Genomic DNA, 23,943 nt, shown 5'->3' on the forward strand with positions numbered 1-23,943 from the left:
TGATCTTAATATCCTTGGCCTTTAATTTTTCCATCTTAAAAATTTAAGAAATAAAGCTAGGGAATCTCCAGTGTCCCCATCCACTCTGTGATTCCCTCTTAGGTTTGTGTCTCTGCTATATCAGAAAGTGACTTTTAAAAATGACAGAAGATTTAAATGAAGAAATACTCTTAGAAATGCAACCAAATCATTTTTAATATTTTCAAAGGTGAGGACAGGTAATATTTAGAGAAGCACTAGGAATTATACTTTAAATTTTTTTCTGCTAATATTACAAACATGCACATATGTTCGCTGTTTGTGAAAAAATTCAAATCTATGGATAGTGGCTGGCATCTTCATGAATAAAAAGCAAGATTGAAATCTGTTAGGCACAAATGTGAAACAAGTACATAACTAAGAGAGGTAACGTCTTTAAGAAAAATGAACTTATGGAATTGTTTCAACATGTACCTCGTTGAAAGAAATCATAGACTTGGGAGAACGTGGAGAGACCAAAGAGAAGACTGACTGGCGTGGCTGGTGCAGCCTCTCCAGACACCCTCCATCATTGTTTCCCTACCCCCTACCTTTCTGATCTTACTTTCCTTAAGGAAGCCGCTGTTGAGTGTCTTACTAAATCCCAGGCATGGTACTAGGCATTGATGCTATGATCATGAAGAAGATGCTGGCCCTGCTTGTGAGGGCCCAAAAGTCTATCAGAAGAATGCTGCATTTAGTATTTTCACCCACTCCCAACGCATTTCCTCCCTCTGGGCTTAGGTATCCCTGTCTCTAAAGAAGGGATTGACTGAAAGGATTTCTAGGATTATCAAGCAGAAAAGCACTCATGTGTCTGTAAGTAATTAAGACTAAATGAAACTTATGGAACCAGACTTAGGATCCAGGGTTAAGTGACAGGCTCCTGGCCCCACCACTCTCAAGCTCTGGAGAGCCAGGATCCGTGGGTCTGATGATCCCCAAGCCCACCGTGGCTTGCAGCCTGGGCATGTTGTACACACACAGACTCTTTGGATATCTTGGCCCTTCGGGACGAGGGTAGGGAGCCCGAAATGCCCATTGCTCTTTATTCTTTTATTTCACTGAAGGAGCAGTAGCTGGGCCCTAGGCCTTGCACAGTGCAATCAGTACTGTCTTTGTCACACGTGCCACAGTGACATTCAGTGGCTACTGGGTACGTATACACGGAGTCTGCATGGTGAGCACAGCCAGGCACTGTCACTGTCTCATACACCAGCTCCTTGAATGTACATATGTTCTGGATATTGCTCCGGAGTCCGTACTTGTACACCAGATCCTGGGGAGTTTAGGAATGGTAGAGTTAGGCTATAATTAAAATGAGACAGGAATTTAATACTGCTTGCTCTAACATTTACCCATTAAAGCTCACTTATGGAATTTCTAACCAAGGGAATATGATATCATAAATGACCTACCTATATGCTGTACCTGATTGCTCTGGAAGTCTTACAGAAAATATAACTCATTTTTTCATACTCTTTATATCTATATCAAAATATTATTTCCCAAGCTGTAGAGAAACTTTGAATTTCAATATATATAGAAAAATGATGAGCAAGGGGAACATGATGTTTTAAGTTGTCTTTTTGTAGTTAGTTGAAAGCTATATTAATGACAGCTTAAACCATTACAAAACACTGAAGTTTAAGCTCTCAGAAAATGTTTCCAAATACATTGTTCCTGTGTGTTAACAGAAGGTCAAAGAGACATAGTATGCAATGCAGGTGCTTAACATGGCTATGAAGGCTCACATAAGATTCAGATATTCCGCTGTCTTGTAGACATTTTCCTTCCTTAAATGCTTTATATTTTGCAGTGTTCTCAGTTTCAAAGGATACATAGTTTGTGTATAAGAACTTTTAATCTAGGCAGAACAGTGTGTTCCAACGCTTTCTAATAAAAGTTATTTTTCTGAGAAGAGGAATTGGCCCTGATGCTTATTTCCATATCATGCTAACCAAGTCTGTACCCAAAAAGGTACAATAAATTGTGCAATAAGTGGAGGCTGATCACACTCATAACACTTATTTACCACCCAATAAAGTGTATTTCATTAAAAAGCTGCTATTTTCAATTTCAGTTTATAGAATGGAATTCTGCACAGAAAACCAGGCATTATAGGGGACAAAAAAAAAAAAAAAAAACAAATAAAAAAGCAGAAGCTGCCTCCTTACTTGGATTGATGCAAAGAAACTGCTTGACTGCAGACTGTTGGTTTTATGCCTCTGTTTTTTCAACAGTATAAAGAAGTGAGTGGATTGGTAGATTCATTTTGGTTCTAACAGTCTCCGAGGATTGGTTGTGTTCTCAGGTTGCTTGTTGGCATTTGTACTCAGGAGAGTCAATATGGCAATTTTTATAATGTAGCTGTTTGTATTTTTATGTGGCTTAGTAACATACTTTGATACTATATTGCAAAGATGTGGCTTCAATTACATAGAAATAGAAATGCATAATATACCAAAATCCATCTACATAGAAATTAGCTTTTTGAGAATATTTTTCATCTTCTATTACTAAATATTTGTATGCTTACATGTTTATCTCTCTATATGTAACATCTAGCATAGAATTCCTTTTTTAAAAAAATGCAGAGTTTGGCATATTACCAGATTGGTCAGATTAAATATGAAGCTTCCCTAAATTTATCCTAATCAAACTCAAACCCAAATATTTAGCTGATATCATGGTAATTAACCTAATTACAACACAGACAGTATTGGCTAAGGGACTCATGGCTATTACTTGGAAAACTGATAAAGTGGGGATTAATAAAAATTGCCCTCCACACACCCTCAGCACCCTCACTTCCAGTAAAGTAAAGCTCCTACCAGGTTGTAGCAGTAGCCTGCACACCAAGTGGTGTTGATGCTGAGGCAGAAGTGACATTCCTCCTTCTCCACTGCGATGGTGATATTGGTCAGCTCACAGCTATTGCAGCAAATTGCTTTCCAGCAAAAGAAGAGAATGAAAAACTGGATTGACTTCATCCTGGACTAGGAAGTGAACAATTAAGGTTCATTAGAAACCAAAAACCCAAAGAATTGTAATCATTACATAAGTTGGCCAAAGCAAAATGAATTGGTCTACTCACCTGCCCCAGTCACATTTGCTCCAGGAATTATTTTCTTTCCTTTCTCTTTTCGTTCTATTTTTTTTAAAACAAATAGTCTTTTTACCCTCCTCCTTCATTTTTTTTTGTCAAAGTAGAAACATAATTTAAGTAGAGCAGTATGTAAAGATTAGAGTATTACTGCTGACTCTCTTAACGTGATTATTCTGAAGCAAGTAATTGTGATCCTCATATTTGCCCCTTTATTATAATTTTAAATACTGTTTTTGTTTTAAAATGGAAATTCTATATTACAAAATGAGTTTGTTATTTTTAACATCTCATAAATATTTCCATTTTGCTATTGCCCATCTTTGTTTAAGATAAGACTATTTCAGAAACCAGACAATTGGTCTACAAAGTCAATTGCTTGCTAAAAGAGATTACACTATATTAATCATATTTAAGAAGCCAGGTTGACAAGCACTGATTTCCTATATGACAGTAGTTCAAAAGCTCTAGATTTGTTCTTCAGGTCCTGAAAAATCTGTAAGTTCAAAAGTAACAGTCACCACTTGATAACTATAGATACTGAGACTCACCTGTGGTTGGGTACCTTGTCTGAGGAAAGATTTAAACTGAGTTTAGTCTCACTTCACCTTTTATACAAAATCGTGCGCAACTAACACCTTGTGGATTTGTCAGGTATTAATAAGAACAATGTTAGCCTGAAGCTTGCTGTAAGCGAATCAGTGTTTAGATAGACAGGGAGATCAGGCCTTACTAAAGTAGTCTAAATGATGTAGATCATGAAAAATAATGTTACCAGAGATGATGACTTTGCACAAATTAAATTTGATATAGTACACTCCCACACCTTTACCTTGTCAAATTAAATGTGACTCTCGGTTTTTCTTTTATATATTTAATTTGGGGAGTTCATAATCCTTTTGAAGTATTATTGCTTTGGCCCTATTGAGGGGGTGCATCAAAAAGACACGGTTAACTTTGAGCACACCCATGCTGTTCTCCACCCCTTCTCAGGTGCACTTTCTCTGGAGCACATCTGTGCCTTTCCCATCTCCTTTCCTCAGCACATTACCTTTGCCTTTCTGTCTCCTACGCTCCAAGGACCCTTCTTTTGCCTCCATAACTTGTCTCCTGAGCCCATGCAGCCCAGCTGGCTCACTTCTTCTACCTCTGTGGTTTTTTAAAATAAACTTATGCTTGTACTTGACTTTTGGATCTGAATTTTCTTAGCCAGAAATCAAGTGAAAAAAAAAAGAAAAAGACATTACTTAATAAATTGCTCTGAGATCATATTGAAAATTGTAAGGAAAGAAACAGAGTCTCTCTTATGATCTGATTCCTATATAAAGTATAAACCACATTTATTTGTACCTCCCATGTCCAAATTCCCTTACTTCAAACGTTATTTTTTGTGCTTGCAATTCTCTAAATTTTCTGCTGATTCATTTCTCTAGATCTGTGCAATGTTTGTCCTGCCTAAAAAGTTCTTACTTCCTCCTTGTGTTCTCCAACACCACTCCCACCCCTGGCAAATTTCTCAGCCTTTACAATTCACCTGCCGGAACTTTGAATGGGTGACAGGAGAGAATTTGAATCATCATCTTCTGTTTGTAATCATTTGTCTACGTCTGTTTCTCCCAGTAGAGTATGAACTCCTTGGAGACTGGAATTGATTTAACAAATATGTATTAAGCAGTGTATCTGGAGCAAAGGAACAATAGTGGAAATATCAGGATATGATGTCAGAGATGTAACAGGATTCAAATCATACAGGATCTTTTAGGCCAATGGAAAGACTTTGGTTTTGACTATAAGAGGAGACTGGTTGTAGGATTTTGAGGAGAGGAGTGACATGATCTCATTTAGATCTAAAAGTATCCTTCTAGCTGCTGTATTGCTAATGTAAGGGAACAAGTAGAAACAGGAGACCTATTAGATGCTATTGCAGTAACCCAGGTGAGAAATCATATTTGCTCAGACTAGTGTGGTAGCAATGGAGGTAATGAGACATAACCTGAATATAGATATGTTTTGAAATTATGGGAAAAGATAAGGAATTCAGTATGGACATGTTGAGCCTGAGGTGACTTTTTAAGACATAAGTAGAATGCTGAATATAAATATTGGGAGAAATATTATATTGGCTGAAGGTATAAATTTGAGAGTTATTGACATGGGCCTAGAAGAGTGGGTGTAAACAGGGAAGATAAAATTGCCAAGAGGTAAGTCTGGTATATTCCAACATCAAGGGACAAAGAGAGGGAGAGAAACATTGATGTAAGAGAGAAACATAAATTAGTTCCCTCTTCCATGCCCCTAACCAGGGACCTGGCCTGCAACCCAGGCATGTGCCCTGATCAGGAATTGAACCGGTGACCTTTTGGTTCACAGGCCAATGCTCAACCCACTGAGCAGACCAGACAGGGCTTGGATGCCTTTTATTTATTCTTCTTGTCTGATCACTGTGTCTAGGACTTCCAGTACTGTGTTGAATAGAGTGGTGAAAGCAGGCACCCTTGTCTTGTTCCTGATCTTAAGGGAAACACTTTTAATTTTTGCCCATTGAGTATGATGTTGGCTATAGGTTTTTCCTACATGACCTTTATTATGTTGAGGTATGCTTCCTCTATTCCCACTTTGCTGAGTGATTTTTATCCTAAAGGGGGGGTGGATTTCATCACATGGTATAATCATGTGATTTTTTGTTTTTCATTTTGTTTATATGATGTATCACATTTATTAATTTGTGAATTGCATACCAACCTTGCATTCCCCAAACAAATCCCACTTATGGTGTATGATCTTTTTAATGTATTGTTGGATACAGTTTGCTAGTATTTTGTTGAGTATTTTAGCATCTATGTTCATCAGAGATATTGGCCTGTCATTTTCTTTCTTTGTTGTGTCTTTACCTGATTTTGGGATTAGGATAATACTGGCTTCATAAAAAGAGTTTGGGAACCTTCCCTCTTCTTGAATTTTTTTGGAATGGTTTGAGAGGGGTAGATATTAGTTCTTTTAATATTTGGTAAAATTTGCCTGTGAACCCACCTGGTCCAGGGCTCTAGCATGCCATGAGTTTTTTGATTACTACTTTAATTCCACTAGTTGCTATCAGTCTATTCCAGTTTTCTGCTTCTTCCTGATTCTGTTTTAGAAAATTCTATGTTTATAGAAATTTATCCATTTTATTGTCTAATTTCTTGGTATATAGTTAGTTGTTCACAGTAGGTTCTTACAATTCTTTGTATTTCTGTGGTATCAGTTGTGATTTCTCCTCTTTCATTTCTGATCTTATTTATTTTGACCCTCTCTCTTTTTTTCTTGATGAGTGTGGTTAAGAGTTTGTCAATTTTGTTTATTTATAGAACATTACACCCTAAAGAAGCAAAATATACATTCTTCTCAAATGCACATGGATCATTTTCAAAGATAAACCACATGGTAGAACACAAAATAAGCCTTAACAAATTTTAAAAAACTGAAACTATATCAGGTATCTTCTCAGATCACAACAGCTTGAAACTAGAAATTAACCTCAAGAAAAATACTCAAAAACATTCAAACACATGGAAGCTGAAAAACATGTTACTAAATAATGAATGGGTTAGTGATGAGATCAAGGAAGAAATCAAGAAGTATCTGGAAGCAAATGAAAATGATCACCCAACATCCTAAAACTTATGAGAAATAGCAAAAGCAGTCCTGGGAGGGACGTTCATAGCATTACAGGCCTACCTAAAGCAGAGAGAAAAATCTCAAATAATAACCTAACCCTACACTTGAACTAGAACAATAAAAACAAACTCATAAAGCCCTTTATGTGGGTTATGTGGACTCTCCTGTTGTATTTGACTCTGGATTGTTATTGGCCCATTCATTGGTGGGAACTCCCCTCCACCTGACTGACTAAGAGGCTCAACCCCTACCATACCTTGTACACTGTTTTATAGGTGTTGGAAGAACAGAACAAAACAACACACACACACAAAAACACCAAAATAAGTACCCCCCCCAGCCCCAACCATATGAGGGAAAGAAAAGTGATTATGAGAGTAGAAAGGGGAAGGGAACTAATACTAGTAATGAATTGAAAGGAAAATTGGGAAAAGAAACACAGAAAAAGTAACAAAAATAAAAGGAGAGAAGAAGGGAACAACAGACTAATAAAAGATAAGAGTAAAATAAATAATATGAAAGAAAAATTAGAGCATCAAAAAGAAAAGAAAAGGAAAAAAATAATAAAAAGGCTATGAAAAAGAAAAAAATAGTGAAAATAATGAAAAAAGAACCAAGTGGATTTGTCTCAGCAGAGTTTCATACTTGCCTGCTGGTCTCTCCCTTTGGATACTGCTCTGATGTCTGAGTCTGTTGTAAGTCGATGTCAGGTGCTGTCCACGTCTGGTCCTCGTCAGCCTTTATGAAGTTACAAGCAATCCACAGCTTGTGGCTGATTCTTCTGGGCTTTCCAGCTCCTAAGGCAGGCCAAGCTGCTTTGCAAAGCTGGCTTTTATCAGCATGGGGTCCAGGGGTGTGTGTCAGCAAACATCTCAAGTCCCCACAGGATCTGCCTCTGCCTGTCTTCCTGCCGGCCTGATGCTAATCTTAGACTAGTCGCAGACTGAACTATTTCTGATAGGGCTCTGGCAGAAACAGGGGGCTCTGATTCCTGGATGTCCCATGGTAGATGCCTTTTAGACTCCAGGGAAGATGGTGGGTGTGTGCCCCCGCCCCTGAGCCACTAGTCTGTCTGTCCAGGGTGTTTCTGTGGCTCTCTAGTGAGGGGCAAGCACCTCTCTGTTTCCCAGGAAAGTGTGTGGATTGGCTGCACCCTACAGCCAGTCTTGACAGCCCCTGAGTTTGTTTAGGTTGCTTATCCTCAGCAAGGGTTAAGATGCAGGATGGGAGGAAAGAAAGAAAAAACAAAACAAAACACCCAAAACAAAAAACCAAGACAAAGCAAAACTGAAAAAAGAACAAAAAAGGTGCAGGGTGAAGGAACAGGAGTCCAGAGGGTTTGGCATGTGGAATTCTAGAGGGTGGGGGCAGCAGTATCCCATAGGGTCGGGTCTTTGATTTTCCCCTGGGAGGGGCTAGCTCTTCTCAAGAAAGTTGGCTGCTGTGGGGCCTAGGTATTATCTGGCCCCCCAAATCCCACAGCTGCTCCCCCAAATCTCTGCAGTGGTCCCTACTCCAGCATCTGCTCGCATGACTTCAGGCTGCACCACTCCCTTCCCTGGGGCCCGAGGTGAGTAGTCACAAACACACACACATACACACACACACTCTCACACACTCACGGTAGGTTTGTGTCCAGAGGTTTTCATCTCTCCCCAAAATAGAGAGCCCTTGCAGCATTTCACCACCGGACGCTACCTGGTGGGCCTACCTCAGACTGGCTCTCTGTGCTTGGGACGCTGCTCTGTGGTCCTGGCTTCACTTCTCTCAAGGGGAAGCTCCCACAGCCCCATGGCCACCTTGGCCCGCTGCCCTTGTGTGCAGGGCCGGCTCCTTTAAGATTCCCCTGCCCTTCCTTCTTGTCTAGGGGTGGTTTTTGGCCGTCTTTGGTTAAAAGTTTCTCTTCAGGTAGCCTTTAGTTTAACTCAGGTGATTGCTCTCCTCATTAATTTTATTTCTAGTCTGGTTCTGGGAGGCAGTGCACAATATATTCTCCTACTCCACTGTCTTGCCAGTCCTCCCTGATAAGTTTTATTTTCCCAATAAAGTAGGATATAAGGTCAACATCTGAAAATAAGGATGGTGGACAAATTGCTCAGGGTTTGTAGAGAGAGGAAGATTTGAATAGTTGTCTGAGACTGGTAAAGGGATTGACTTAGCAGTGGGTTAGGAGGAATATAATAGCCAACCAGCATTAAGGGTCCACTTGGGGTTTATGGTAAAAAATTTTACACAAGACCACTCAATGTGGATGTACATTTTTCTTTTGCCGAATTTGGCAGTAGGAGTTCAGGCAAATGGGTGACAAATAATTGGATTTATCCAGGGATTATTTTTTTTTCAAGTGTGTGACCAAGATAAAACTTAGCAGAGAATATCTGACACTGAAAGTACTAATTAAACACTTATATAAGTGATATCTGGAATTAAGAAATATTTTGAATACTGTTATTAATATGGAAGTAGGCATATTATGAAAATTATAGTGAAGAATTAAATTTCATATATATATTAAATGAAATATAATCATGATTCCTGGAAAATTATAAATCATTTCAATTTTTCTAAAAGTATACTGACAACGTTATGATTAGTTACATCCTATATTATGAAATTAATTCTTTTTATGTATATGTTGTTCCCAAAGTATATATATGTAAATATGTCAACTTACATGTTTTTATGACTAATCTATATACAGTTGTATTAGTTCCTTACATATCCACTTTAAAATGTTAACAGCTTCTTTTTATTGAGCATGCACTATGCCCCAGGCACTTAACTAAATACTTTAAATATATAATCACAGAAAATCTTTTATAACAACTCTATTAGTGCTCTTTTATGCCCAAGACTATTGAACCTGTAAGTAGTGAGGCTGGAATTTATATCCAGGTCTGTTTGACTACAAACCAGGGGGCTACTCATTGAGCCATGCTGACCTCATGGGTTTATAATTCTCACCAATCCCATCAGTTGGAGAAAGACCGAGACAGAAACCGTTAAAAATTTAGGCAGATACTCCAAATATTCATGCTTATATTTCTATTTACATTTAGGTCAGAGCCCCGCCCCTTCCCCCACAAATTACCTTATTTTCCCTGGCCTCCCTGGAGGCCCCCAGTCATCTCTCCCAGTTTCAAGCCTCTTACAGCCTAGTTTATTTGATTATTTTATTTTCTGATTTGGTGTCATTGTTTTCACAGAGGGTTTTGAACTCTTTTATGGATGGAAAATTAGAGACCTTTCTTATGTATTATACCTTTGAATCCCCAGTAGGAATAGTTATTAGTACACACTAGGCACTAATACACTTTTATTGAAAAGATCGGAAAACAAATCACTTAGAGTTTCCCGTTATGCTCTGTGGGACCATAGCCCATTTGCTGCCTGACGCGCTGCTCACTCGCGCTCTGCTCCGCTCTCCGCTCTGCGGTGGACTTCGGCGGGTTGACCTTCCCAGGCTGCAGGGCCAGCAGGCTTTTGCCTCTGCGGAGGGAGATGGGACAGTGAAAGAAAGGAAGAAACCAGAGTATTTCTCTCCTGTACGTCCTCCTTTTCTTGGAAGTTGTTGCGTTTTTCTCTCAGGGTCCAGGTTGCGTCAGGCAGCTCTCCCTCCGAGTTCCCAGGTTTTATGAGGAAATCCCTTTTGCGGCTTGAGCTGCTGCTAGTGGTCTCCCCTTTTGGCCCTGGAATCCCCACTTGTTTCCCTCCAGTCCTGCGGGTCAGTAGGACAATTAACTTCCTGGATTACATCCCTATTCCTTTACATGTAGGGAGTGGTTCCTGTTTCCCTGGTTGGGAACTGACTGATAACACCCACTTTCTTTTCTATCTCTCTCTCATTGGATTTTAGTACAGTAATATTAACTTAATATTTAACAAAATAGTGAACATTTTTTAGAGAGACCCTATATCATATTTTTACTTTACTGGCTTGAAGTCCCTCCTCACTTCCTAAAATCTCATGTGTGTTTTCCTTTTCTTTGGGTAGAAAAGGGTTCTATTCCTTAGGTTTGAAATGTGTTTCTCATCTTCTTTACATCTAAGTTAGTCCAACAAACATTTTTGCAAGATTCCATTTAGATGTGCTCGCTCTCAGTCCAGTGTTTTTATTTCGTATTCCCCTGCTTCTCAGTACCTTCCCCAACGTTATCACTCATCACATTATATTTTCAACGCGCAGCACACAGTGATCTGGTCAAGATGGCAAGTAGGTAGATGCTATAATCACCCCTTCCCATCACCACATCAAAATTACAACTAAATAATAGAACAATCAACCTGGATAACCACATGATGAGGTGAGCAGAAATTCTATAACTAAGGACATAAAGAAGGAGCCATGTCAAGACTGATAGGAGAGGCAGAGACGCTAAATGGGCTGGGCCCATACGCTCTGTGGCAGGTGGGAATCCAGAGGGCTCTCTCAGCTGCAGAGGTCCCCCCTGAGGAGGGAGGAGTCTCAGCCCCATGGTAGGCTCCCCAGCCTGAAATACTAGTTCCAGGAAGAAAAGCCCACATAACATCTTGCTGTTAAATTCAGTGGGAATTGTCCAGGTGAGACAGAAGGCTGGGGGAGACCTAGACATCCTCTTAAAGGGCCAGTGTACTCACGTTGGGCTGTGACAGTGGAACAGCTGTTCAGGAGGCACCAGAGACATACAGGGAAAAACTGAGTTGTATGGCTTCAGGCTGAGGACTCTCTGAGGCCATGCCCTGCTTGACCTGCACATAGCCCAAGGCTCCCTCAGTGCAACCACTCCCTCCCCCCCCACCCCCATCCCCAGTTAAAACTCATTCTAAATTAGCCTGGTGAACAACACTAGCTCCAGTGTTATGGTTTTCTGAGACCATGCCCCACTGCAAAGGTCCACAGGGCCCAGGCAGTTTGCAGCTGGCCTCTGTGTACTCTGTGACTTGCTTAGTGGCATCAGGCCCAGCACTGGAGTCAAATCTGAATCTGTATTAACCTGGTCAATACCACCGCTAGTGACTCCCGGAGACCCTGCCTTACCTGATTTGCATATCACCTGAGGCTCTTTCAGCAGCTGAGCCTTAGGGGCAGCTGGCAGGTAGCAACAAATCTCAGAGTGCATGGGTCTTTTTCTGACCTTCTCCAGGTTTAGTACTGGTAGCAGCTGGCCTCAGTTTGTAGGATGGCCCCTCCCATGCACATCCAGGCCCAGCAAAGGCAGCTAGCTACCTATAGCATATTGCTTTGTAGCTCCTCACAGGTAAACCCAGGCCACACACAGGCTGTATCGGACATTGACTTATACCACAGTCCTTCCAAAGAGGCCCAGAACCAACACACCCAGTGGCTGGCTTTTGATCACCACTGCAATACCTCCATAAGCGGCACACCCAAAGGGAGATCTTGGCAGGCACCAGACCCTGCTTGGGTGCATCCTGCTTTGTTGGGTCAGCCCCCACACAGTAGTTCATATGCTGTGATATGTCAGTTCTCACTGCTGGCCAGCCTGAGGGTCAGTCTCACCCACTGATGTACCAACAGCAATCAAAGCTCAACTACAACAGGAGGACCAACATAACCCACCCAGGTGGCAATCCTGGAGCACCCAGCTCAAGGGAACAGGGAGTCTGTGTGACTGGGCCCCATAGGACACCTACTACAAAGGCCACCCTGCCAAAACTGGGTAAGAAGTAGCAGATCTACCTAATACACAGACACAAACACAGAGAGGCAGCCAAAATGGGACCACAGAGAAACATGTCCCAAATGAAAGAACAGGAAAAATCTTCATAAAAACAACTAAATGAAATGGAAGCAAGGAATTTACCAGATACAGAGCTCAGAAAACTGGTTATATGAATACTGAAGGAACTTAAGGGAAGAATGGATGAACTCAGAACTTCAACAAAGGAATAGTAAGCATAAAAAAGGCCATAGAAACCATTAAAAAACCAGTTAGATATGAAGAATACAATAACTGAAATGAAGATATACTAGATGGAATTAACAGCAGATTACCTGAAGCAGAGATTGAATTAGCGATTTGGAAGACAAGGTGGTAGGAAACACCCAATTAGAACAGCAAAAAATAAGTAAATAAAAATGAAGCTAGCTTAGGGATTTCTGGGACAATATCAAGCGTAATAACATTTGCATTATAGCAGTACTGGAGGGAGAAGAGAGAGAGCAATGGATTGAGAACCTATTAGAAGAAATAATGACTGAAAACTTCCCTAACCTGGTGAAGGAAAAAGACATACAAGTTCAGGAAACACAGAGAGCCACACCAAAGCACATCATAATTAAAATGGCAAAGGTTAAAGACAGAGAATCTTAAAGGCAGCAAGAGAAGACAGTTATCTACAAGAGATCCCCCATAAGACTGTCAGCTGATTTCTCAACCAAAACTTTTCAGATCAGAAGGGATTGGCACAAAATGTTCAAAGTGGTGGAAAGTAAGGGCTTATCATCAAGAATACTCCACCCAGCAAGGCTATCAGTTAAAACTGAAAAAGAGATAAATAGCTTCTCTGACAGGAAAAAGCTAAGAGTTCATTGACATCAGACCAATATTATGAAATATAAATGGGATTCCTTTAAGAAGAAGAAAAAAAAAAGCAACATAAATATGGATAATAAAATGCCAATAAATACACACCTACCCATAATCACTTTAAATGTACATGGATTACATAATATAATCAAAAGACACAGGGTATTGTTCTTGGTTTCTCTTTCTGATAGCTCATTATTGGTGTATAAAAATACCACCAATTTCTGGGTATGACTTCATATCATGCTACCTTGCTTAATTCATTTATTTAGTCTAGTCATTTTTTTGGTGAAGTGTTTAGGGTTTTCTATATACAATATCATGTTGTCTGTGAATAATTACAACTTTACTACTTCCTTTTCAATTTGGATGCCTCTTTATTTCTTATTCTTGTCTGATTGCCTTCCAGAACTATGTCAAATAAGAGTGGTGAAAGCAGACATCACTGTCTTGTTTCTGATCTTAAGGGGAATGCTTTTAATTTTTGCCAATTGAGAATGACATTAGCTACAGGTATTTTACATATGGCCTTCATTATTTTGAGATATGATCCCTCTAGTCCCACTTTGCTGAGAGTTTTTGGTCATAAATGAGTGGTGGATTTTAGCAAATGCTTTTTCTGCATCTATTAATATTATCATGTGATTTTTGTCTTTCATTTTGTTTATGTGATGTATCACATTTATTGATTTGTGAATATTGTACCAACATTGCATCCCTGGAATAAATCCCAGTTTATGCGATGAATCACATTTATTGATTTGTGAATATATGCACCCTTATGTTCTTTACAACATTATTTACAATGGCCAAGATATGGAAGCAATCCAAAGGCTCATCAATTGGAGTGGATAAAAAAGCTGTGGTATATATATATATATCGTCGTCGGCAGCCATCCGTCTCGAGAGACGATGGTGTAGCTTCTTAAGAGTCTATCTGCACCGCCGAGAATGGCTGTGCAGTCCGACTCGAGAGTGACACGGTATCTGTCTCCTCCCGTGTTGAATCGACATCTTGCGATGACGCTGGAGTGTCCTCTCCAGTGAAGCTGAAGCTACAGAGCCTGGGCAGGGTGATATGGAGGGTCTGCTGTTGCCCATGCAGCAGACCCCCCCTCTCTTCGCAGCTGAAGGGTCCAAGGGAAAGACGGAGTCAATACAGCTTGGCTTCAGGTGCGCCGCAGGAGTTGCCGGTGTTGACTACAACGTCAAACCGCCTTAGGGACTCCGGCTCCGGATTTTCTGTCGGGGTTTACTCCCTTAGCCTTTCCCCTGAAGAGGTATGCCGCAAGGCAGCGGAGGTTTTTCGGAGTCAGAGTTTTCCTTCTCTGATATATATACAATGGAATATTATTTGGCCATAAAAAGAATGAAATCTTATCATTTTCTACAACATAGATGGGCTTAGAGTATATGATACTAAGTGAAATAAGTCAGAGAGCCCTGACTGGTGTGGCTCAGTGGATTAGGCATCACCTTGCAAACTGCAAGGTTGCTGGTACAGGCCCATGCCTGGGTTGCAGGCCAGGCCCCTGTTGGGAGTGTGCAGGAGGCAACTGATTGATGTTTCTCTCGGACATCATTGTTTCTTTCCCTCTCTTTCTCTCCCCCTTCCTCTCTCTCTCTAAAAATAAATAAATAAAATATATTTTTTAAAAAAAGAATGTCACTCACGACTGTAAACCTATTTTGCTCACCCCTGTATGTTTTGTAATATAAATGTAAAACAAGTTCATCAGCTTCCTGTGGTAGGACCAGGGAAAGGGGCAGCAGGCACCATGTCCAGCTGCAAAGGTGGCAAGAAGCCCCTGAAGCAGCCTAAGAAGCAGACTAAGGAGATGGATGAGATAAGCAGAAGCAGAAGCAGAAGCAGAAAGAGAAGAACTCGAGGTGCTAAAAGTAAAGACTTGGGGAAGTGCTCTCTTGCCACAGGTGGAATTAAGAAATCTGGTAAAAAGTGAGCTGTTCCCTGTGCTTGGGGCAATGGCGATCCTTAATTCCATTTGTGTTTTAGCTTCTGGATTCCCTGCCATAACATCTGTTTCCATCTACAGCTAGAATGAAGTGTCATCTTGGAACCATTTATATATTTAAGAATAAACTTTTCCAAAAAATTAAGATAATCATACAGTGGCTAATCTCTTCAGTTCAGTCAGTTTAACCTTAGCTGTGAGGGCAGAGTAAACGCAGTCCAGAATTCTGTCAAAGTGTGTTCTTCAGTCTGTTCTTTCCTGAATTCTGTACCACCTGGAATTAAACACACTCATTTGAGAAAGAAAGGTTTAGTATATTTAATTTTTTTCTAACTTAAATTTATTCGTTTAAGTCATTTAAATTCATTTCCTTTATTTGGGATCCATGGACATGTACAACAGGTTGGGAATTGACTGGTAGTGTGGGGATGGGTGGGGGGGCAGGGGAATGCAACAGGGGAAAAATTGGGACAATTGTAATTGAACAACAATAAATGAAAAAAATAATAAAAATACAGTTATTTCTTTTATTTAAATTATAAAGTAATATATAACATGTATGGTATAATATTTTCATAGAAAGTGCTAAATTGTTATTGTTTTTACCCTACCAACTCACCTAACAATAGTATAGAGCTGCACTGTCTAAGATGGTAGCTACCAGCCACTTGGGGCTATTAACAATTGAAATGCAGCTAGTCAAAATTAAGATTTATTGTAAATATAAAATATCCACTGGATTTCAAAGACAAAATAAGAAAGCATGTAAAGCTGTCTCAATGATTTGTGTATTGTTTACTTTGAAATGACATTATTTTGTATATATTAGCTAAAAGTATGTTAGATCAGCCTCACCTGCTCCTTTTACTTTTTAAGTACTTTACTTTAAAATGGAGTTACTAGAAAAATTTAAATCACATAAGTGACCCACATTATATTTCTATTGCATTGCACAGAACTTGCTGGCTATTGGATAAATTTACAGAGGTTACAAGACCTGCCTCTTCACCTAATATCTGGCCCATGTACATTATACATTGCCAGGGTAGGTCAGATAATACAACGCTAAAAAATAATAAACTGAAAAGCCCACTGGTTGCCAATGTTTATTCATAGGAAATACAATGGTCTACTGTATAGTTTTCAGTGGAGAAATCAGGAGGGTTAGTCTTCATATTAGCAGGTAAATTGCTTGTTCTCATCCACTGGAGCAGTCAGATGGAACTTTATTTCATCAGATGATATAGTAACACACTGTGAACAATGAAATGAAATGTAATGTCATCTCTGTTGCATTTTCTTTTCCTCAGGGAAAAATGGAGCAAAGTGGCATGAATTTCTTCTGATAGGGACTCTGATAAAAGCAGTAATGACTCTCAAAATATTCTTTGATAATGTTCCAGTTTGAAGTCAGTACATTTGGTATCAGTCAACTGATAATGCACGAAGCTAAAAATATTTCCTAGGCATTTTAGCAATTGTATCTTGCATAGAGTAAGCATTCAGTAAATACTTATGGATTTGATTTTTGTTTTGATACTGGTTGGCAAGTTTCTAGAAACTAAAGCAAAAAGCACTGATAACGGGATGTACATCCAAGTAACTAACAATATATTGTTGCTTGATGGGGGCTATGCTCAAAAGATAGTAATCTACCAGTGGGCCAGGAGTTATTCCCAGCACAAAATGCACATTCCACTTGTTTTTACATTGTTTTGTTTCGGGAAGGAGCATCTTATATACAGGGTGGGGCAAAAATGGGTTTACAGTTGTCCATATGGAAAATAATACAATAATAAATAATAATACAAAAATAAACTCTCTGTTTTGCGTCTTCACAACTGTAAACTTACTTTTGCCCCACCCTGTTTATATATATAAATACACACACACACACACACACACACACACACTCACATACATATACATAAATAAACATACATAGAAAATACCGATATGTAATAACAGCTTATGGTGCTGTCGCAGTTTCCTTAACTCATGCATGTCCTTGAGGAAAGTATTGTTCTATTTTACAGAGCACAAACATTTATTGAGCATTTACTCCATACCAGTCACTGTGCTAAATTCTTACATGCACGACAGCATTGAGAGTTCTCAATAGCTTTGTGAAGTACATCTATCTATTATGTATAAATTATAAGTAAAGAAATGAGGGTCAGAGCAGTGCATTAAGATACTCAGTGTCACAGTATGTGGCAGAGCTTCAATTCCAAACCATGCAAAGGGACTCCAGAATCCCTGGTACTCTTCCTTTAGTCACATAACTATTTGCTAAAACAGACTGGACTAGTGGAAGAGAAGCAGAATCTTAAGAAGAGAGAAAGAAAAGGTCAGAAAACTATACAATGAATCATTAATTCAAGGAAGCTTGCTAGAAAGTTGGAGTCTGAACCCGAGTCAATGGGATAAAAAGCCAGTACACTTAATGAATAAGTTAACTTCTAATAAACCTCTTAAGTGCTAAGCTTAGTGCTAAGTATTTTATATGCACCATTTAATTGACTTAATCCTCACAGGAATAATAAAACAAGTACTATAATCATTACATTTTAGAGATGAGGAAACTGTGGTATAGAGTGTTCAAATATCTTTACCAAGTCCAGGTAGCTGGTAAATGGAGAAACTGAAATTCAAACCCAAGCTTTCTTGTTCTTGGGCCTGTGCTTTCATCTGCTACACTATTCTACTAGCCACTCTCATCAGAACACAATTCAGCCTATTCTAGAATAAATGCACGTGTACCTCTGTGACCTTTACAATGAATTCATATTCCTTCACTGGGTGTGTAAAGTGATTTGTGCTGGAAGACCAAAATATTTCCTTATCTTCTACAAAAAAAGAAAGTTCCTCCCAATAAAACCTGTCATTCTCAGAAAGCATTAAGAAAAAATGAGGCAGGAAGCATTTCTTAGATAATTCAACTGTCATTATGCCATAAACAAGTCATCAAGTTAGATACTGTCCCACTTCATCTAGCTTCCTTGTATTTAGATTGAGGCCATGTGAGTAGTTCTGGCCAGTGGGCTCTGAGCATAAGGGAAGTGTATTTATTACAGTATTTGTGGGCTGAGGCGGTATAAACTTCTTGTGTGACTCTTTGAGGGAACCTTCTCCTTTCTGTGGTTACTACGTAGGCTTCATTTCCCAAGTGGTGTGGTTAGAAATGGCTAGAAATTGGTAGAGACTCTGACAACTTACATTCTTGGGCAAATGTGTAGAGCATAGTCTCCTCTGACTCATGTTAGATATGTAGCATGGGAGAGAAATGAACCTTTATTGTGATACATCATTGAGAATTTGAGGTTCTTTTGGAACTGTACCATAACCCAGCTTATTCTGCTGAATAAGTTTCTACCAGATTACCTGAGGGCATGTCAACAGTCTGCTTGACTTTGTATGATGTCAAACCACAGGGAGATTAAAATAGATCCAAAGCCTGGAATCTGCTCTAACATGGTTTTCAGACTCCCTTTGCCTGGATTTGTTCTCTCCCTTGAAGCAGTTTAGAAGCACCCGGGCTTTGCAGGAATTCTCTGTTTCTACTGTTTTTCAACAAACAGCAACAGAAGCAACAATAATGGCAGCAAAACTAAACATTCCACAAAATTACAAAACAAAACAAAACGAAAAAAAAAAACCCAAAACAAAACCAGCTGATTTTTTATAGCTTCTCTGCTTGTCTTAAATGGCTAGGGTAGCTTCTTTTTCAGAACAGTTGCTGGAACCTAGACTTTTGCCTGAGGAAAAATTAACTTCTCTTGTGAAGGTTTAATCCCATGTCTAACAATAACAAATATAGGGAGATGGTTGAGAGACCAGGTTAATGGTGTGAGTCTTCATAAACACTGGCAATTTCTGGAAAATTCCCTTTTCTTTCTCTGATAGGCCATTGACCCTCTTTGAATCACCTAATAGTAGACCACATACCTTTGTTTCTGGTCCTGTGCTCTCTTGACATCTACCTGCCACATTTTATTAAAAAACCTAACCGGAGATTGGAGATGATTTGAATGAGAGTCATATGTATGTAAAGGAGACAAAGGATTGATTGATTTAATTCTACTTTGTGTTGAGAGTTATTTATATCACACTTCAAAAATTACTTTAACCTTTATTATTGGAGTTTATTTTCAATCAGTCCTTAGAACAATTATTTTTTAAGTGGCAGGATAGACATCACTATCACAGTAAGGCAGAGAATTAAACCACAGTTACGTACAGTTACAATGAGTGACAGAATTTTGACTCATACCTTGATTTTTTACAAAAACATGGAATTTAAAGCATTCTATTTTAGGTGACTTCAGAGGTTACTTTTAGCACAGAAAAAAAGGTGGTGATTCCTGGAACACAATGTGACAGAGACCGCTAGTTGTCCCCTGATACACATTCTTCTTTTCTCCCATAGGTATAGAACTCCTGCTGGCCATATGGCTGCCCAAAACAGAGTAAAATGTCCCCACCTCCCTTTCAGCCAGGAATGGCCATGGTTTGAACAAAAAGGGTATAATTAAAATATGTGACAGCTTTTAGGAACTTCAGGAGACACGTAGCAAGCAACTTTTACCCGTTTCTTCTTTATCCTTCCGCTGCTCTGCTCCTTGTCTTGTGGCTGTTTTGGGCGAAGGGGGGAAGGCTGTGCTCTCAGAGCTGGTGATGCAGTGACCAGGAAAGCACACGAGTTGCTGAGGGCTTTGAGGACAGAGCTGCCAGTCCAGTCCCATACTGAGTAACTTTAGAATTTCATCTGAAAGGGAAAACAATCTCTATTTTGTTTAGGCCACTGATATTTTGGGTTCTCATTACTGGAAGCTGAATTAATTTAACTGGCACATGTGGTCAAAGAGTTATCTCAGGGCAGAGCTCAGGTTCTTAGGTCAAATATTTAGCAGAACTAGCTTTTATTGAGCTTGCGGAAGGCAGAGGATACCTATGGTAATTTAAGATTAACATGAGATTATAGTTTTGCACTGAGATTATGGAAATATCAAAACTAGGAAAATTTCCATTCTATAACTGCATGCTTTTACCTTCTAAAATATGAAGATCTTAATCATCTTTTGTGCAGAAACTTTTAGTTAGACGAATGCATGTGACATGAAGAATTTTCTGTCTTCATTCTTTTTTCCTTCTTGGTGCCGGTAGGATAGGGGTCTTTTGGCATAATGTATTGATGTGATGTTATTAAAGACAAAAAGGAGTGTTTGGCTTATAGATGCTCAGCTATGAAGAATTTGAAACATTTATTCCATTCTACAATTATGGAGGAGGCAGAAATAAAGGTATATATGGCCTTGATTTTGCAGAGAGCATGAAAACCAGCAGCCAGGAGCAGAAGAGTGGAAACAAGAGAAGCTAGAGGGAGATCTGGGACCAAGAAGATTCCCAGATGCTCATCCGAGGATGACTCACTATGGGTCCAAAGGAATCAGGGTAAGAGAAGAGATACTTAAATGCCTATGAGTATTCCTCAGGGACTAATAAGTTGTTTATTTCCAATGGTATATTCATTCACCTTTCTGTCTGTCCAATGCTATGGGCCACAGAAGAAGGGGTTACATAAAGGCAAACATTTCTTATCAAATGGACACGTTTGAGGAGGTGTGACTAAAGCACTAACTCGGAGAAATATGCCATGGTGGTAAAATGGGAATTTAGGGAAATATATTTTCAGTGACTAGTTTTAGACTATCCAGGGGAGGAAGAACTTGCATATTTTTGTTGCATAGTTGAAAACTTTGGAGAAAGATGTGTGGGTTCTTGTTTGGGGACCTGCTTCAGGAAAATGAAAGAAATGTTTTCTTTGGGGTTCAAGTGACAAAATATGGCACAGAGTTGGAGAGAGAGGAACATTTCCGTACCTCAGCAGGAAAGCCAGCACCCCTCTCTTTTCCATCTTAGCAGGTGCAGCAGCAGTATCCTTGGCCGGAGCTTTGGCATGTGTGCGTCTGGCGTCATCTGCAGTGGGCACTGCTCTCAAGTCCTGGCCAGGGAAATCCAGCGTGGGAGAGGAGACATGGAAGAATGAAACTGGGTAAAGAATGAAACTGGACGGCTGGTTTGTGAGCATACGTGGAAACTCTTTGCAGACCTCCTAACTGTTGGGGACTCTTTGGGGACAGTAAGATTCTTCCCGAGATGGCAGGAAAAGGAAGGGGCAAAGGGTCATCAATATCTGGACATATGGTGAATCAGAAAGTAGCAGAATAGGGATTTTTCAAAACAGTGGACTAAGGATTTTTCAGACAAAGAGAAAGAGTGAGTGCGTAGCCCAGAGAAAAGTGAGGACACAGTGTCTAGTAAGAGCTTGGGTGGGAGTAATGCTAAAGGGGCACATGGGGGTTGACACAGTTGACAACTGTGTAGCAGAGACTGAGACTTCATATCGTATTCTGTAACCTGAGGTTTATATTAGTAAAAGTTAACTCTATTGTGGTCTATATCAGAGGTTAGTGAACTTTTCTGAAAAGGGAAAAATGGTGCCAGCAAGCAACCTGGTGGATTAACGCTGAGCTTCGTTCACGAATCAGAATTCTGGGGATACTCTGAAAGGCTTATTATTATTAAAAACGAGAAGAAACCACTACAGTCAATGGCGAATCTTCTTGTTTAGATTTTAAAAGGTGAGATGGGATTTTTATAGCCAAAAGAATCAAATCAAATCAAATTTCCCTTTTGGCATTCACAGTGTTTTTATTCAGTATCAATCCTTCTTCCATTCTCAAACCAGCAAATTTCCTCCAATATACTAAGAAAAGCAGTTTCAATCAAGTACTTCTACCTCTGAGCAATTTTTTTTGATGTGACATTCTGCAGATATTATTCTTTTAAAAGGTACAAGCCTGAAAGAATAGTTTTAAAAAGGTGCTTTTGTGTGGGTTGGCACATTTAAGGATTTTTTTTTTTTTAATTGGTCATAGGGTTTTTGAAGCTGGTGGACAGAGTATATATTATAGTCTTGTGTACAATTTTGGAAGATGACAGGGCTTAATTTAATAAACTAAGTTGACCCTAAAATCATGAAAGACATAAAAGCCCGTTTTGATTTGTAACTTGAACAGATAGGTCATGAGATAATCTAGAGAGTGGAAACTTTCGGTTTTCATTCTTAGAAACTTCTGCCTCAGCACTCTTCAGGAATACTGAAATAGCCCCAACTTTCATACAAGTAGTTCTTTGAAAATTGTTATTACTCCCCAAGAATCTCTTCAGTCCCATATTGGAGAGACTCATACTTAATAACAAATGGCTCTTACTAGGGACAGAGTAGTAATAGTAAATATGGGTTCTCAAAGAATTTTCTTGTGGTTGTTGCCAAAGAGGAAAAAGGTATAGTAGACGTTGAGAACAATCAATGAATGTACTCAAGTAAATCAGTATTCTGTAGTCTTAGGATTGTATTAGGAAAACTTAACTTTCTTGTGATCTATATCAGAGGTTAGCAAAATTTTCTGAAAAGGGACAGATAGTAAATATTTCATGTTTTGTAGGTTTCTCAGTCCATTTGGGCTGCTATAGCAAAATATGACAGCAAATAGCTTATAAACAACATAAATTTATTTCTTTTTTAAATTTTATATATTGATTTTAAAGAGAGAGATTGATTTATTGTTCTTACTTATGCATTCATTCATTATTTCTTGTGTGTCCCTGACTGAGGATCAAACCTGAAACCTTGGTGAGAAATTTATTTCTCACAGTTCTGGGAGGCTAGAAGTCTAAGACCAAGGCGCCGGCAGATTTGATGTCTGGTGAGAACCTATTTCCTGGTTCATAGATGGCCATCTTCTCATTGTGTACTCACATGGGAGAGGCGGTAAGGGAGTTCTGTGGGTTTACTTTTATAAAAGCACTAATCCCATTCATAATGGTTCCACCCTCATAATCCGAGTTCCTCCCAAAGGTCCCGCCTCCTTAGACCATCACATTGAAGATTAGGTTTTACCATATGAATTTTTGCAGGGATTAATGTAAGTGCCAGGTAACCAATTTAGTGGAGTAGCCCTAAACTAATCCACAGATGTTCAGTCTATGGCAGTGGGCCATATTGTCCCTATTGAAGTGATGCAACTCTACACTTGTAGTGAGGATACAACCATAAATGATACATAAATGAATAGATGTGTCTATGTTCCAAAGTTCTAGTAGAACTTTATTTGTGAAAACTGGCAGTAGGTCAGATTTGGCCTGTGGACTACAGTTTGCAGATTTCTGATCTCTGTTGTCTGAATTGAACTGTATAGTAATGAAGAGCAACTAACAGTGAATGGTTCTCAGATGTGGTCTCAGGACCAGTAGTATCTGGGAGCTTGTTAGAAATGCAAAGGATTATCCCTCGCTCTTGACCTATAAATCAGAAACTCTAGAGGGTGGGGCCCAGCAGTATGTGATTTAAGAAGCCCTTCATTAAATTCCTTGTTTTTGTGATTCTCTTCCTAACTAAACTACTATGGGGAGGAATCTGCCTATTCTCTTTTTAATGAGCTTTTGGAGAAGGAGATGTTATATATTGTTTCTTAAAATTTATTGAAGTAAAGAACTGATAAATTTAAAAAAAAAAAGAAAGAAAGAAAGAAAAGAAAAGCCCTTCAGGTGATTCTGACGCATGCTTGTTTGAGAACCACTAGAAATCTGCCCA

The 23,943-nt window shown here is 39.3% G+C and overlaps 1 protein-coding gene across 1 annotated transcript; it reads right to left on the reverse strand.

Moving 5' to 3' along the window:
• Positions 1-1,066: 1,066 nt before the first annotated feature.
• On the reverse strand, positions 1,067-3,011 carry FSHB (follicle stimulating hormone subunit beta). The gene is made up of 2 exons (XM_090267606.1): positions 2,853-3,011; positions 1,067-1,297 (listed from the first exon to the last, which is right to left on the reverse strand). The coding sequence occupies exons 1-2, from the start codon at positions 3,009-3,011 to the stop codon at positions 1,067-1,069; spliced, it is 390 nt and encodes a 129-aa protein (XP_090123732.1).
• Between the last annotated feature and the right edge of the window lie 20,932 nt (positions 3,012-23,943).

This window comes from Furipterus horrens, unplaced genomic scaffold (assembly GCF_987537825.1).
Source record: "Furipterus horrens unplaced genomic scaffold, mFurHor1.1.pri manual_scaffold_2, whole genome shotgun sequence".
Lineage (NCBI taxonomy): Eukaryota > Metazoa > Chordata > Mammalia > Chiroptera > Furipteridae > Furipterus > Furipterus horrens.